General features: G+C 39.6%; 1 protein-coding gene across 1 annotated transcript in view; it reads right to left on the bottom strand.

Annotated features, from left to right (window-relative positions):
• The window catches only part of SMIM14 (small integral membrane protein 14), a 61,145-nt gene that overhangs the window by 22,617 nt on the left and 20,956 nt on the right, over positions 1-17,572 (bottom strand). Inside the window, exon 2 of the mRNA XM_059673131.1 lies at positions 10,205-10,314. Within this exon, the coding sequence (XP_059529114.1) occupies positions 10,205-10,279 (75 nt within the window). The 5' untranslated portion in view covers positions 10,280-10,314. The remainder of the gene's footprint in view (positions 1-10,204; positions 10,315-17,572) is intronic.

Raw genomic sequence — 17,572 nt, 5'->3', positions numbered from 1 at the left:
AATAGAGGGCGTGTAGGAGACAGCAATCGATGATTCTCATCATTGATGTTTCTATCTCTCCCTCCCTCTCCCTTCCAATCTCTGAAATAAATAAAAACATATTAAAACAGTGACTTTAAAAAATTTTCCTACAATCCGATGTTGCTCAGTATGTTCTAGTAGTTAGTCGGAATAGAGCAATAAGCAAAATACACAAAATCCCACCATCCAATGATAACCATTTTGTTAACATTTTGGTTAAATGTGTTCCAGACATACATTTTTGTAATATATATATGCATGTACACATAATTTTATAAAATAGAACACTTCATGTTATTTTGCTACCGTTTTGCCATACTCAACAACTAGTTGCAAATCTTTTAATGACCAAACCCAATTCTATATAACTTTTAATGCTGCGCAGTATTCCATTTAATTGCATCATTCCCAAATTTGTATATGAAAACAATGCTGCCCAGCTGGTGTGGCTCAGTGGTCGCAGTTCAATTCCTGGTCAGGGTACATGTCCCGGTTCCGGGCTCCATACCCAGTGGGGGGTGTGCAGGAGGCAGCTGAACAATGATTCTCTCTCATCATTGATGTTCCTCTCTCTCTCTCTCTCCCCACCCCCCCACCCTCTTCTGACAAAAGAAAAACAATGCTATGGTGAATGTTCCTATAAATACATTTCTGCATACTTCATTAATCTTTTTAGGATAAGGCATATAAAAATTACTAGAATACTAAAGGTATGTGCATTTTAAGTTTTGATACACTTTCCCCAATTACAGGTTAATTTTATTTTTACTTTTTGATTAATCCTCACCCAAGGATATTTTTCCACTCATTTTTAGAGAGAGTGGAAGGGAGAGGAAGAGACAGAGAGAAACATCGATGTGAGAGATACACATCAAATTGATTGCCTCCTGCACACACCCTGACCAGGGCCAGGGAACCTGTAACCGAGGTATGTGCCCTTTAACGGAATTGAACCTGGGACCTACAGTCCCCAGGCTGATACTCTATCCACTGAACCAAACTGGCTAGGACAACAGGAGGGGAATTTTTTTTTTTTTTAATCAGGCTGCTCTACGTGTGCCACTCACGACAGAAGCCCTTTTTTAAAAGGAGGGGAATTTTAAAGAAATGACAAAGTACATTCAATTCAAGTATTTCTGCATAATCACACCACTGCGGAAGTTCAGTGTTTCAAAGGGGAGATCAGCTAAAACCTAATGTTTCTGAGCACATTTAGTCCTTAATGATTAAGCAGCATCTCCATATATTTTCCTTAAACATTAACAAACATAATTTTGATGGACCACAATAATATATTCACATTTAAGCCTCAAGGCTTCAAATAATCAGGTAAAGGCAAGACTGAATATTTTGAAAATATTTTTTAAATGTCTAACACTAATAGGCTGGGCTGCTTTGACCATATGACATGCACATACTTTCCCTAATCCTACAAAATACTATCTGAATTTGAGTTAATTTACTGAACCAAAAATCATCACACAATTTATGGGCACTGGTAATATAATAGTACAATTTATATGCTACACCCATATGGTACAGTTTGTTTTTATTATATATAAAAATATATACATAAATACATAGGTATATGAAAGTCCACAAACTTAATGCAACCTCCAGCCAAGCAAGCAATTGAGGTCATGAGGTGGGATGGAGGGAGGGGGTGTGGGCAATAGGGAGAGGGACTTTGATATTTTACTCTATATTTCTGTATCGTTCCATGCGATAATAATTTAGATATTCACATATTTTATGTGTTATTAAAAAGAAAGGCCAAAAAAAAGACACACATACACAAAAAAATGAGCCTGACTTTGATTTGCTGTTTTGGACTGAATGTGTGGTCTCCTCAAAATTTGCATGTTGAAATCCTCACCCCCTATTGGGAGATGGGAACTTTCAGTGGTGATTAGGTCATGAGGGTGGAGCCATCATGAATGGGATTAGTGGTTTTATAAAAGAGCCCCCAGAATGCTCTCTCACCCTCTTTCCACCAACTGAGGATGCAACAATAAAGTGTCCATCTGCATCCTGGAAGAGGGTTCTCACCAGAACCCAACCAGGCTGGCACCCTGATATTGGACTTCCAGCCCAGAACTATGAGAAATACATTTCTGTTCATAAGCAGCCTGAACTAAGATATTGCTAATATGCAAAGACATATGAAGTGGGGGGGGGGGGGGGGAGTTGTAGAAATGTATACATACTATCTCTCCTATATAAAACAATTTTCTAGAAAGATATACGTGGCAGGTTATATTTTCTAAAAATAGCCATAGCACTATTACCAGTCACACAGTCTTCCAGAATCTTGCCACTCCCCATCAAGAAATGAAGTCTATTTCCCCTACTCTTGAACCCAATAGCAAGCTTGTGACTGTTACAACCATGAGTTTAGCAGAAGTGTTGTATGTATGTGACTTAGGCTACATCGTAACAAGTTGCCAGCTGCAGCCTGGTTCTCTTCCCCCCAATCCTCTTTGGAACAAAGCCACAATGCTGTGATGAAGCCACACAGCCACTTGAAAGGACCATATGTAGGTGTTCTTGCTGACAGTAATAGGTAGGGTTTCAGCCGCCCATGAGCATCAACTGCCAGACAGTGAGTGAGCAAAAGCCTCCAGATGTTTCCGGCTCCCAGCCTGAGTCTTCCAGCTAAGAATCCAGATGCTGTACAGCAGATAAACCACCTCCATTGTGCTCTGTATGAACTCCTGACACACAGTTTGTGAACTCCATAAAAGGTAGTTTTATGCCATTAAGTTTTGGGATACTTATTTATATAGCCATAATAACTGGAACAATATAAAAGAAACTGTTAATAGTTCAAATTTAATAAAGTGGCAATAAGGAGTTGGGGAACTCGGGGAGACTTTTTGTCTTTCCCTTTCTACATTTAGCACTGTGTGAATTTTGTGCCATGAGGACACACAATAGTTATCCTATCTAATAATAAAAAAACATGGTAATTGACCGTACCTTCACTATGCCTCCTATTGGCTAATCAGCGTGATATGCAAATTAGCCATCAAAGATGGCGGCTATTTTGCATACTGCAGGCAGGTGGACAGCGCCATCCCGCTTACCCTGCCGCCATCCGGGCCTGCTATCTGCAACTCGGGGCTGAGGGCATCCCATGTGAGACCCAACCCGGGGCGGCCGGTTGGGGCAGCAGTGATCCACCGGCCCACCCGGGCATCCCGTGTGCGACCCAACCCAGAGCGGCGGGGTGGGAAAGCGTGGCTCCTCTGTCACCCCAGCTTCCTCATCACAGCTCCCTTGGGGGCCTAAGCCTTTAGTCAGCATCCCCTGAGGGCTCCCTGGATGCCAGAAGGAGTGGGCCTAAGTCGACAGGTGGACATCCCCCAAGGGGTCCTGGACTGCAAATGGGCGCAGGCCGGGCTGAGGGACCCCCTCCCCCAAGTGAACAAATTTTTGTGCACTGGGTTTCTAGTCTTTTAAATAAAACAAACTCTACCACAGGAAGAGTATCTAGTTTTCCACTGCCTGGATGATAGTGATTAAAAACATTAAGATTTAAGAAAGAAGTCTGTAGGGAGCAGCTATAGGGTTAAGCCTTGGCAAAGCCACAAACAAGTCCCAGCTTAGAGGGCACAGCCCTCTTAGCATAATTAGGCTTGACCTTATGACGCCCCTAGATCTTACCTGGGTAGCTAACTGGGCTGAGGGAGATACAGCAAGTGCTGCCAAAACAAGTGAAACTCACAAGAACATTGTAACTATGGTGACCACTACCTTGTTTACTTCTGGCTATAAAATAAAGGCTCAGCTTGCCTCTGGATCTCTCTTTGTGGCCTCAGCCAGGCACTAGACCAGGGGTGGGCAAACTTTTTGACTCGAGGGCCACAATGGGTTCTTAAACTGGACCGGAGGGCCGGAACAAAAGCATGGATGGAGTGTTTGTGTGAACTAATATAAATCCAAAGTAAACATCATTACATAAAAGGGTACGGTCTTTTTTTTTTTTTTAGTTTTATTCATTTCAAACGGGCCGAATCCGGCCCCCGGGCCGTAGTTTGCCCACGGCTGCACTAGACCCAGCTTATTCTCTTTGTCTGTCTTTTCTACATCCTTTGCCGCACGCCGCCCCCCCCCACACACACACCCCCAGGTTCACTGAACCCTTGGCTGTGCTGGCACAGCTCCAAAGTCCAATAAAATTTCCTTTACTGACTAAAATAAAGATTAAGTTGATCATATGATTAAAAAGACTCTGTAGCAACATGGGAAATGCTAAATACTATTACTGAATTGGGGGAAAGTTTACAAATATATATTTGTTAAAAAGATCTGGGAAAATGCATACCAAATTCATCTAGAGAAGCAGGAAATAAGCCAATTTGGAGAAGTGACAGAGGAGTTCAGTCTTACTTTCAATACATTGGTTGCTTTTTTTCAAAAGAACATATTCATATATGGTTTATATCAATTCTTATATTTTACAAAAATTAAAATATACTAGTAGTAGATATATTTGCTAGATAGAGAGGTTTCTTAAGATTTTCAGGCCCACATCTTCTTCCAGGTAAAAGCCAATAGGTCTTTAATATGACTTCTTTAAGTACAGAAAACATTAGTCACAATTCACAGGGCTGTCAGGCCATATAGAGGAATCTGTCCAAAGATCTCCCAGATCACATGCTTATAGGACTTCAATACGGAAACAAATTTAAGTAAATTAAAGATGTAGAAGTTTAAATTACACTATTTAGATTAGAGCTGAAATAGAGCTCAAAACAAACAAGCGAAAAAAAAAAAAAAAAAGGATTATCTGCATTCCAAATCTTAGATTACAACAGAGAATAGGAAAAACAGAGCATAATTCAAGTTCACATTTCTAAATCCATCTGTTCTCTCTTTCTGAAACACCTATCATTATAGAAGAAACTATATACTAAGAGACAGCCAGTCAGGAAAACATGAGAAGGAAGTGGTGGCAAGGGAGTAGGAAAGGATGAAGCCAGAATAAGTTTACAAATGGCTTCAATGGAAATGGGAGGAAAAAAAAGAAAAGAAAAGAAAAGCCCCTCTCCAGGCAGTTTGTATGGTTTAAGGAAATATGAGTATTTTAAAACAAACAAAAACTAGCCCAATTGGCATGGCTCAGTGGTTGAATGTGAACCAGGAGGTCATGGTTCAATACCCTGTCAGGGCACATGCCCGGTTGCAGGCTCCATCCCCAGCGTGGGGTGTGCAGGAGGAGGCCGATCAATGATTCTCTCTCATCATTGATGTTTCTATCTCTCTCTCTTCCTCTCTGAAATAATTTTTAAAAAAATAAAAACCCCAAAACTAGATACAGTAATTATAAATACCTCTTTTTTTAAAAAAAAGAGTACTGACTTCAGATGGGGGACAAAAAATACTAGACAACATAAAAGAATAACTTATAATTAGATTATGGTTTTATGTTGGCATCTTACTACATATTCTATATCACTAAATATCCTTATTTTTATCACTATGTATATTCCCATATTAAGTCAAGTAATAAAACACAGAATTATATGTAACATGACAAAGATATCTAATTTTAATTGAGACAGACTTACTATATATTCATATCTACCTCCTTTGAGTCCTATTAGGCAGTATTTGAAGAGTATCAGACTAAGAAAAATCTCCGTAATGTCAGATAATACCTCAATTTTTTTAACATTTTTTTTTTTTTATTGATTTCAGAGAGGAAGGGAGAGGGATAGAGAGATAGAAACATCAATGATGAGAAAGAGCCGAAACCGGTTTGGCTCAGTGGATAGAGCGTCGGCCTGCGGACTGAAAGGTCCCAGGTTCGATTCCGGTCAAGGGCATGTACCTGGGTTGCGGGCACATCCCCCGTAGGGGGTGTGCAGGAGGCAGCTGATCGTTGTTTCTCTCTCATCGATGTTTCTAGCTCTCTATCTCTCTCCCTTCCTCTCTGTAAAAAAATCAATAAAATATATTTTTAAAAAAAAAAAAAAAAAAAAAATGATGAGAAAGAATCATCGATCGGCTGCCTCCTGCATACCCCACACTAGGGACTGAGGCCGCAACCGGGGCATGTGCAAGACCGGGAATTGAACCATGACCTCCTGGTTCATAGGTTGATGCTCAACCACTGAGCCATGCCAGCTGGGCAATACCTCCATTTTTAATGTTTTTGAACATTCCTGAGACAAACAGAAACATACATGCACCCAGCAAAATACTACTGCATTAAGACCAGTCTAACACTTGTGTAACTCAGTGATATAATTAAATCACAGGAAGGAGACATGCCAAGAGGGTAAGTAAAGCTTTGTCACCAGCACCCCAAATTGGGCATTTTCTGTACTGCAGTGTTATCAACCTTGAACTTAAATGCTGTTTATAATGTATCATTTTAAAACATTCCCATAAATATAGTCAGAGATACAATCATTTACTCGAAAGTCCATATTGCAGATAGACAATACAATGAATGAAAATCAGATTATATTCTTTGTTCTGGTATAGCTCACTTTAAGTAATCAAAACGTATATAAGTACTGATGAGGCAGTAGAGAAGAGTCTGAATTGCTATTTGTATCACTGAGCCTTAGGAGACATACACATTTTTTCTATTTTTATATGTATGTTTTACATTCTGATGAGAAAAAATTCTACCAGTTCAAAAATTAAAAGAAGGTCAAAGAAGATAAGAAAATCTTATTAGAATTATTGAAAAGCCAAACATTGTAAAATATAGTATTTTCTTTTCAAATCACCTAAAAGTACATTCAAAAATTTTATTCTCCAGTGAAAAGAGTCTGTAATTACAAATTTTTGTATATAACTGTACTGCTTTTAATACCTTTGAAGGTGCTTACAAAGTTTTCTTTTTAAATTAATTATTTGAATAGACAATACATTCACACAGCCTTTTGTTTTGTTTTGCAGGTTTTTTTGTTTCTGTTAAACTTCATCCAAGGATATTTTTCCCTGGATTTTTAGAAAGTGGAAGGGTAGGGGAGAAACATCCATGTGATAGAACCATTGATTGCGCTGAAACCGGTTTGGCTCAGTGGATAGAGCGTCAGCCTGCGGACTGAAAGGTCCCAGGTTCGATTCCGGTCAAGGGCATATACCTGGGTTGCAGGCACATCCCCAGTAGGAGATGTGCAGGAGGCAGCTGATCGATGTTTCTCTCTCATCAATGTTTCTAGCTCTCTATCTCTATCCTTTCCTCTCTGTAAAAAATCAATAAAATATATTTAAAAAAAAAAAAAAAAAAAAAAAGAACCATTGATTGGTTGCCTCCTACATGCACCCCGACCAGAGCCAGGAATCGAGCTTGCCACTGAGGTATGTGCCCTTAACCAGAATCAAATCCAGGAGCCTTCAATCCGCAGTCCAAAGCTCTATCCACTGAGTCAAACTGGCTAGGGCAGTGGTCAGCAAACTCATTAGTTAACAGAGCCAAATATCAACAGTACAACGATTGAAATTTCTTTTGAGAGCCAAATTTTTTAAACTTAAACTATATAGGTAGGTACATTGTTATTAATTAGGATACTCCTAAGGCTTAGGAAGAGCCACACTCAAGGGGCCAAAGAGCCGCATGTGACTCGTGAGCCGCAGTTTGGCGACCACGGGGCTAGAGCATATTCACAACTTTTTAAACATCCTATATAATAAAAGCCTAATATGCTAAGTGTCTGGTTGTCCAATCAATCAAAGCATAATATGCTAATGATATGCTAAGGCCGCTCAACCGCTCACTATAATGTGCACTGACCACCAGGGGGCAGACAGTTGACCAGTCAACCAGTCGTTATGACGTGCACTGACCAGCAGGGGGCAGATGCTCCGACTGGTAGGTTAGCTTGCTGCTGGAGTCTGGCTAATTGGGACTGAGCGAGAGGGGCCGGATACACCCTGGAGCCTTCCTGCAGTCCCTCCCCAGCTGGCCAACCTCCCGTGCCCCTCCCTGGCCCCAATCATGCACTGGTGGGGTCCCACGGCCTGGCCTGCATCCTCTCGTAATCCAGGACCCCTTGGGAGATGTTGCAGAGCCGGTTTTGGCCCATCCCGCAAGCCAGTCCAAGGGAACCCACTGGTGCACGAACTTGTGCACTGGGCCTCTAGTAAAAAATACAATGAAGAGTCTTTTTCCTCCTACTTTCTCCTATCCTTCCACTGCCCCTTTGGTTTTTCTTTTTTCTTCTTCTCTTTTCTCTTTCTTTCTTTTTTTACATCCCAGGACTTATTTACTTATTTTTAAATTTATCTTTGTTGTTGAAAGTATTACAGCTGTCCCTCCATCCCCCCCACCCTTGATTTCAAGTATAGTGCTTTTTAAATGCCTGAAGGAGATCAACAGGCAGTGGAGCAGAGCATGGTACTAAAGCAGCAGGGCAGGGCCTGGAGCTAAGCTGTCAGATTGAGCATCCCCTGACACCCACTAGTCAACTCCAACACCTGGGAAAAGTGACTTAACCTCTCTTATCTCAGTTTCCTCACTTAAACCTACATTAGATGCTTCTATGGACTTAAAATAGTACCCGACTTCCTTCAAACTCTCCCCAATGTAACTGTTAGGAGTCTGAGGTATATCCCTTGGAACCGCTTCTATGTACTTACAAACATATATACTGACCTGCACACCTCTCTCTCTCTAACCTGCAAAGGCATCCCTATGGCTTTCACTAGCATTTCTCAGATACTTCTAAAACACTTCTTTTTGTATTTCTAGTAGTTTTTGCATTCTCTGTTTTTCAGGACATAAAGGTTTATATCTTTTTGATGAATTGGGTTTTTTTGGTCAATATACTAGTAATTCCCATGTCCCATTTCATTGTTTTGGCTTTAAATTATATTTTGTCTGAGATTTAGAGTATCACATTGTTTTGGGATTTTTCCCCACTCCTTTATCATTTATCAAAAATAGATCACTTTGGCTGCTGTAGTGAGACTGAACCTGAGGGGAGTCAGGTACGGCAAGAGGAGACCTATAAGAAGGCTAATTTCAATAATCCAGGCAAGAGATGATTTAGATTAGACCAGGATGTTGCACTGAAGGTGTGAGAAATGGCTGGATTCTGGATATGTTTTTAAGAATATGTTTTGAGCTTAAAGGATTTGTTTCTGCATTAGCTAGGGGGTTGAAAGAGTAAAAGATGACCTAAAAGTTGTTCCTAATATCACAGTAACTAGAAAAAATGTTTGCCTTATATTTGAATTTAGAAATAAAAATTATCAGCTCTTTAACTTCATGAATACACAGGAGAAAATATTTTTAAAAATATTCTTTCCTCAGACTCATCTATTTTTATATCAAGTTATTACAGATATGACATTGCCATTATATTTCCACAAGAGTAAGATTTAATTTATAAGTTCTTAGTTTATTGCTTTCCCTCTAATGCATTCTTGAGGATCATATGTCTTAGTATATGCTGATTCTAAAAGAAATATCATTTACAAGAAATACACTTCTGATCACTATATATAGACACCGAGTCAGCAGAAAACCTTATTAACTACCATCAATTCAAATATTTGAGCAAATGTTGGTCCCTGTCTTTAACTGGCCAATGACAATATACCTCTGTACAAGAGTATTCTAAAACAACAAAATGTTATAATGTATAACATAACAATATGCTTTATTGTTAATAATGGTTAAATTTCTCCTTTTGTACATAAAAAGTATAATGCATAAATAGCCCCATACTTAAGCTTATAGATTAGGGAAATCTTAAAAACACCACAATTCAAACCTCCTTCAAAGTCTATAGACTACTATCCAAACAAAGTATGGTGGTCAGAAATCTGCCTCTGTTAAATAATTTGAATTTTTAAATGCTTTACATAGAGATTTTTATTGTCATGCCATCTGAAGGAGTAGGATTTGAACTATATCATTAACAGAAACTGACTTCACAGCAACTTATCAGGTAAACAAGCTCCATATAGTTAACAACTATAGGCAGAATGTTACTCAACAATGATGGGGAATTTCACTAACATAAATAAATTTGTTTTTATCTTTAATAAAATAATTGCTGGTAAGTATTTTAACCATAACTTAAACCACGGTGGAATTTCAACTAGGAAATAATTTTAGTGACCATCAGATGAAAATCTTTCCGTAACATTTTCACAAAAACAGAGCAGAAGCAGTACAGTTCAGTTCTGAATAGGACTGTCCTGTACATCTCACCAGATTGATCAGCCTTCTCATCGCATGCTCATGAGAGCAAACACATTCACAGGGATCGAATCCTCCTTCTGCCATGACTACCCAGCTTGATTTAACTTGACTGTTTAAATCTAGGAGAAAGGAAAAAATATTGTAAGACTATCATTCAGAGTTACTTTTTCTCTTGAGCTATGAAAATTTCATATATTGTACAATTCAAAATAGTCCTTTTTAGTTCATATTTATTAATAACCTATATCTATGAATTTAGTACTAACATTATATGAATTCTATGCCAGGTAGCTTACTCAGGATGTCATCCCGATACACCATGGTTAAGGGTTCAAATCTTGGTCAGGGCACATACGAGAATCAATAAATGCATAAATAAGTGGAAAAACAAATAGAAGTTTCTCTCTCAAATCAATAAATAAGGGAAAAAATTTTAATGGTAATGCTAAGTGTTCATCCCCATGGTTCTGATTAAATAAATGATAGTATAAGTACATCCTTTACAGCTGCTGAAAAGTATGAGGCAGATTTCTATATGATGATTTGGGGAAATACCAAGTTAATACTGAGATGAAATCAAGTTGTAGAACAAGCAGGGCAACCTACTTCCCATCCGTTTTCTGAAGTAAGGGGAGGTAGGGATTGAAAGGGTAAGTGGCGTTAGAGACAACCTGAGCTGAATAGCCTAACTCTCCAGAAGCAGGAAACACCAAATATCAATTCTGACTACTTCCTAGTTCTGTCTGAGGCCACTCTGTGTCCACACCTTTCTTTGAAAATTGATTAGCCTTCACGTTAGAGAACTGACTATATATATCCAACACAGAAAACCCTGAAAGTAAATATAATCCACCCTTATACATAAAGTTACCCTTGAAAGCCTGTTTCTCAACTGTCTTTTCAAATTGTCCATAAGGAAAAAAAGGGGCTCAGACTGCTGGTATGACATAAGCAAGTGTCCACTTACAAATACTGGTCCTTCCTTCCTCCCTATCTGTGCCTCCCTAGGCCAATAAAATGCCAGTTAAAATTAAGGATATTTTACTAAGATTTTAAAAAATGAAATTCAAATACTAAAGAGTTTAATACCGCCCTAGCCGGTTTGGCTCAGTGGATAGAGCGTCGGCCTGAGGACTGAAGGGTCCCGGGTTCGAATCTGGTCAAGGGCACATGCCCGGGTTGTGGGCTCAACCCCCGGTTGAGGGTGTGCAGGAGGCAGCTGATCAACGATTCTCTCTCATCATTGATGTTTCTATCTCTCCCTCTCCCAAATCAATAAACATTTAAAAATAAATAAATAAATAAAGGGCTTAATACCTATCCAGTTCTGGAGCCTCTAAACACAGAAATGCTAAGAAAGTACAGTAGGTCCTCCAATAACAGTTGTTATAATGTTGACGAGAAGAAAAAAATTGATCCCCAGCAGGGCCCACTGTCTGTCTGGAGTCTGCAACTTCTCCCCATCTCTCCATAGGTTTCCTCCCACATCCCAAAGATGTGCATGTCATGTGAACTGGAGTGTCTACATTTTCCCAGTCTGAGTGTATGTGTGTGTGTGTCCGTCCCTGAGATGGAAGGGTGTCCTGTCCAGGGTGGGTTCCAGCCTTGCACCCTGAGCTGTGGGAAGAGACTCTGGACACACACCATCCTGAAGTGGAATAAGCGGGCTAGAAACTAAAATTATCTTATTTGTTTTTATTCATCTTTCTTTTTTAAAAAAATCTACTTTTATTGATATCAGAGAGGAAGAGAGAGAAAAGAGAATCCATCATAGAAACATCAATGATGAGAGAGAATCATTGATTGGCTACCTCCTGTACACCCCCTACTGGGGACCTAGCCATGTGCCCTTGACTAGAATCGAACCCAAGACCCTTCAGTCCACAGGCCGACGCTCTATCCACTGAGCCAAACCAGCCAGGGCTATTCATCTTTCTTAAATGTCTGTATAGCTCACATTTATTTCAATGTTTACTATTAGAAGTGTTTTGGGTCTTTATATAGCAGTTTGGTCATGTTTCTGTGACCAGAAATATGCCATAGGAACTTAACTCTTATTTATATGTTAGCCTATGGTAAAATTGGTTTCTTATACATCACTTCGCTGACAGGCACAGTTTCCAAGAACCCATCAATGATATTAAGTGAGGAATTACTATACTAGCAAACTGACTTTTATAAAGAAAGGGAGACGTGTTTTTATCACCCATTTAAAAAAATTTATTTTAAACCCACACAGTTTAAGGGCAGGAACCCATCTTAGTCATCAGTCTGTCTGTAAACACCTCCCTCATTGAGTAAGCCACAGGGATGAATAAATATTTACTGACTTTTGCCAAGGTTGACTTTCTCTGTGTCTATATATGCCAAGAGCACATAAATCAACTAGAATTTTAAAGTATACATGAGTTTTAATTAGCCTCTCCAGTAAAATAAGAAAAAATATTCATAAATAGGGCATTCCTCAATAGTGTTACTCTTCTATGGAATTTTCTTCATGTAAATTTGAGCTGTTTTAAGTATTATTCAGTTTTCAGTTAAGAGTTTCCACTTAATAGTACTTGTTTAAAAAAAAAAAATAGAATGGAAACAGTTCTTTTGGCTAGGACCTCAGCACACCAGCAGCTAAGCAAAAAGCTTAACCAATCCCACCCCACATTTAAATCCCTTGATGTCCAGAGACATTAAGAAGCTACTCCTTAAAAAAGAGAGACAGAGAGAGACAGAGACAGAGAGAGAGAGAGAGAGAGAGAGAGAGAGAGAGAGAGAGAGAGAGAGAAAAGAAGCTACTCCATCCAGGGCAAGACCGAACTGAGTTACTCAATCAGAATCCCAGTAAATCAGCCTAGAAGAGGCCTTGGACAGAAAGTAATCTAAAACAATGCTTTTGCTCTGGCCTGTGTGGCTCAGTTGGTAAGTACAGAAGACAGACAATCGATGTTTCTCTCTCACGCACAGGAGGCAGCTGACTAATGTTTCTCTCTCATATCATATTTCTCTCCCTCTCCCTTCCTTTCTCTCTAAAATTAATAAAAAAAACATTTAAATAAATAAATAAATGCAATGCTTTTGCCTTTCACATTCCAGAGGAGTGTTCACCTCCCCAACATATATCCCTAATGTAAGAACAATCCTACATAATAAAAGGCTAATATGCAAACAGACCGAGCGCCCAACAACCAAACAACCAGTCGCTATGATGTGCACTGACCACCACGGGGCGCGAGCGGAACATGGTGGGCATCAGCAGCAGGTGGCAAAGAGTGGAACATGGTGGGCGTCGGCCGTGGCGTGATGGTGGAGCAGGTGAGCGGGGGCGCCAGACCAAGCCGGAGCACTGGTCGCTGTCATCGAGGCAAGCCTCTGGTGGTTACTGAAAATTCTTTGCTTCCGCGCACTGCGGTTCCACCTAGCGCTCACACCTGCTGCTGGCACTGGCCCCTCTCACACCCACTGCCGGTGCCGAAGCCACTGCTTGCACCCGCTGCCGGCACCTGGCGCCGGCCCTGATCACTTGGCACCATCAGTGGGTGCGAGTAGTAGCTGCTGGCCCCCATCGACCCTCAGGGCTTCTCCACCTCCCCCTGGTCCTGAGGGGCGATGGGGGCCAGCAGCCGCCTCTCACACCCACTGCCAGCAACGGTCCCACTCACACCCATTGCCAGCGCTGGCCCCGCTCACACCCGCAGCCGGTGCTGGAGCCACCTCTCACACCTGCTGCCAGCGCCTGGCAAAGGTCCTGATCGCTTGGCGCAGTGAGCAGCGGATGCTGGCCCTGATCGCCCCTGAGGGCTTCTCCACCTCCCCTTGCTCCTGAGGGGCAATCGGGGCAGCAGCCACCATTTGTCCCCACTGACGACGCCAGCCCTGTTCATGCCTGCTGCTGGCGCCAGCCCCAATCACTCCACACCATCAGCGTGTGGGAGTGGCAACGGCAGAAGCGGGGCTGCCAGCAGATGGGGGACCAGGGGCTTCGGTAGGAGGGGCTGGGGGGGGCGCGAAGCATGGGCCGAGACCTGCCCCTGTGCCCACCGCAGGCTCGCAGCCCACAGTTCCTTTCAAGGTGCACAAATTCGTGCACTGGGCCCCTAGCATTAAATAATACCAAAGGCATGGGCTTGACCCTTGAAGACAACCATCTTTATTACTATCAGTTACAAAAGGCATAAATCATAAAAATATGAAACATGCACTGAAAAAAATTCAAAATTAAAAAAATCCAGGAGAGGAAGGAGTGAAGTAAATATGGGCACAGATGATTATTGAAGTTAGGTAATAGGTATAAATATATATTCCTACATAGTTTTACTTTGAAAATTTCCATAACAAGTATCTAATTTATGCATCAGTATTTTCCCATTATAATTAATATGTGTGATACCAATCTGATTCTGGGCCTAAATTAAGCAACAGTTTATAGGTGATTTATTAGGCAGCATAAAGCACAAAATAAGTGGATACATTTAAATCTCTCAAACCATCCACTCCTAAACAACTCTCAACCCAGAAAAGTAGTATAATAGTGCACTCTGTATGTTGAGAGGACAAATACAATTCCCTATATCCCTCAGATCTGGGTCATTTTCTCCATCCACTACAACTAACAAACCTTTCCTGGTAGAGTTCAGCTGTAATATGTCAGTCGAGTCATCCAGTTTCTATATGCGCTGAGGGAATTTTCCAATGTTGTTAACTAAGTTATTGTCTGCTGTTAGAACCTTAAACACTTCAGCTCATGCTGGGTGAGTTTAATTTACTTTATATCATTCATCACTGGGGAATCAAATTTAATTGCCTGCTTATAACTTTGGAAGGGGTGAAAAAGTAGATAATGTAGTTTTGTTACAGTGTGCTTTCTAGAATTATGCCGTGGAACTACGTGTTTATATAGAGAATTGATTCCTTGGGAAATAGACTTCTTAAAAGTGGTTCTTAATTAGGCCAAATCAGGGGTGGGCAAACTTTTTGACTCGAGGGCCACAATGGGTTCTTAAACTGGACCAGAGGGCCGGAACAAAAGCATGGATGGAGTGTTTGTGTGAACTAATATAAATTCAAAGTAAACATCATTACTTAAAAGGGTAGGGTCTTTTTTTTTTTTTTTAGTTTTATTCATTTCAAACAGGCTGGATCCGGCCCGCGGGCTGTAGTTTGCCCACGGCTGGGCCAAACCCTCCTAGTAGGAAATAGTAAGATAGCAACATTATCAGTGATGTATATCTTTATCAGATCACTTGGAATCAGTGGCATCCCCAAAAGCACACAGAGTAATATGAAAAATGTCAACCTTCCCATTCCTCTCTCCCCCCAACTTTTCTTCCTTTCCCCAAAGGTACCACCCCAGTTAGCAATCTGTTCTGAATAATACCAGGTGATTTTTATATGTAATCACACCCTTAGAATTATATATATACATGTATCATCCTGGTGGGTTTTATGAGATTATATTACACATGTTCTGCAACTTGCTTTTTCCTAACGTAAAAAGCTTTAGAGACCTTTCAATACATAAAGCTCTATCTCTCATTCTTTTTAATACTCCAAAACATGTACATACAATTTTAGCAAATCTTTAGTAGAGATTACTTAGGGCCTTTCCAATTTTTTGTTAATATAATGTTATAAAAAAGTTTATGTGCCCATATTTCTGTACAACAAAATTAAATCTGTATAGATGTAAAGGCGTTCATTGGAAGTCTTTAGCGATTTTAATTCTATCAACAGCACATAGTACAAATTACAAATTGTACAGAATAGTAATTGCATACAGTATCACTATTACTATCACTAATAGTAATGTATATATGGATATATTAAAAAAAAAATTTGTGCCCTGGCTGGGTAGATCAGCTGGTTAAAGTGTCGTCCCCATGTGCCAAGGTTGCGGGTTCGATCTCCAGTCAGGCTTTCTCTCTGTCTCTCTCCACCCCTCTAAAATCAATTTTTAAAAAATGTTCTTGCTAGGATGTCAAGATGAAAAAATGTATTTCATTGACTTTACTTCCTAATTCTAATAAAACTGTACAGCTTTCAAGTTTATTGGTATTTATATTTCTTATTTTTGACTTTTATATGACTTTTACATTCCATTACATGACTTTTGCCTAAGATGGCCTTACTTGCTTATTTCTTGCTTCACTAATGACTAGTAAATTTCCTTTTGTTTTATTGATTTTAGCTCTTTATACTATTGAATATTAATCCATTGTTATATCATAATAAAATTGAGAACTTTTTATAGGTTATTTTCTTGCCTTCCTTATAGATGGCGCCAAAATCAGATTAATAAGCGTCTGTTTTCACACATCTTTTTACTTAACTATCTTCTCAGACTAAAGAGTTAATACAATTGCAAACCACAGAAAAATACATCTAAAATCCCAACAGGGCAAGTGAAAATAACAATGATAATATAACGTATTATTTGGAAAGTGTTTTCATTTTCTGTAATGTTTTAACACACTGATTTTTTCCAGGAGGAACTGAAGGATAGTGACAAACCCTGAATTTACTTCAGCTCTTTTATTTTGGAGCTATTTTTTGTTGCCATAGTTGTTAAGGACTTACATGTAGAGGGGGAAAATGTCTTCCAAACCATTAAAGATTTAGGGAGAAAGTGTTTATATGTTTGTGTGTGTGAGAGTTCACTTTGGTTCCTTGTATTACAGAAGAAATATGTGGTTTGGGATATATGCTTTTAAGAAGCTATTATATTCTAAATTTCTTTTCTAAAAGAAGGTATATTTTATTAATAACTAGGGATAATAAAATTCCCAAAATATAATGTAAACATATATCTCAAAATTATAAAAGTAATTTTCAAGCAGATTAGCTATTTTTGTAACACATTTCAAAATAGTATTTTAAAGGTGCTGTTTGTTATTGTTGTTAATCCTCACCAGAGGATATTTTTCCATTGATTTTTTCGAGAGAGTGGAAGGGAGGGGGAGAGACAGAGAGAAACATCGATGTGAGAGAGACACATCTAATTGGTTGGGTGGGGATTGAGCCTGCAACCAAGGTACATGCCTTTGGCCAGAATCAAACCCGGAACACTTCAGTCTGCAGGCCAACACTCTATCCACTGAGCTCAATGGCTTGGGCTAAAAGTGCTTTTAACACAAAATTCTTGGGAGAATCAGTCATGAATTTTTTAAAACAAAAAATCCAAACATATGATAGATTAACCCACAATAGTTCTCACATGAAATTTGTAATGGAACTACCATTACATGACTTTTGCCTAAGATGGCCTTACTTGCTTCTTTCTTTTTTTTTTTTTTAATATATTTTATTGAGTTTTTACAGAGAGGAAAGGAGAGAGATAGAGAGTTAGAAATATTGATGAGAGAGAAACATCGACCAGCCGCCTCCTGC

This window comes from Myotis daubentonii, chromosome 1, assembly GCF_963259705.1.
Source record: "Myotis daubentonii chromosome 1, mMyoDau2.1, whole genome shotgun sequence".
Classification (NCBI taxonomy): domain Eukaryota; kingdom Metazoa; phylum Chordata; class Mammalia; order Chiroptera; family Vespertilionidae; genus Myotis; species Myotis daubentonii.
This window is presented reverse-complemented; position numbering and strand designations above follow the sequence as displayed.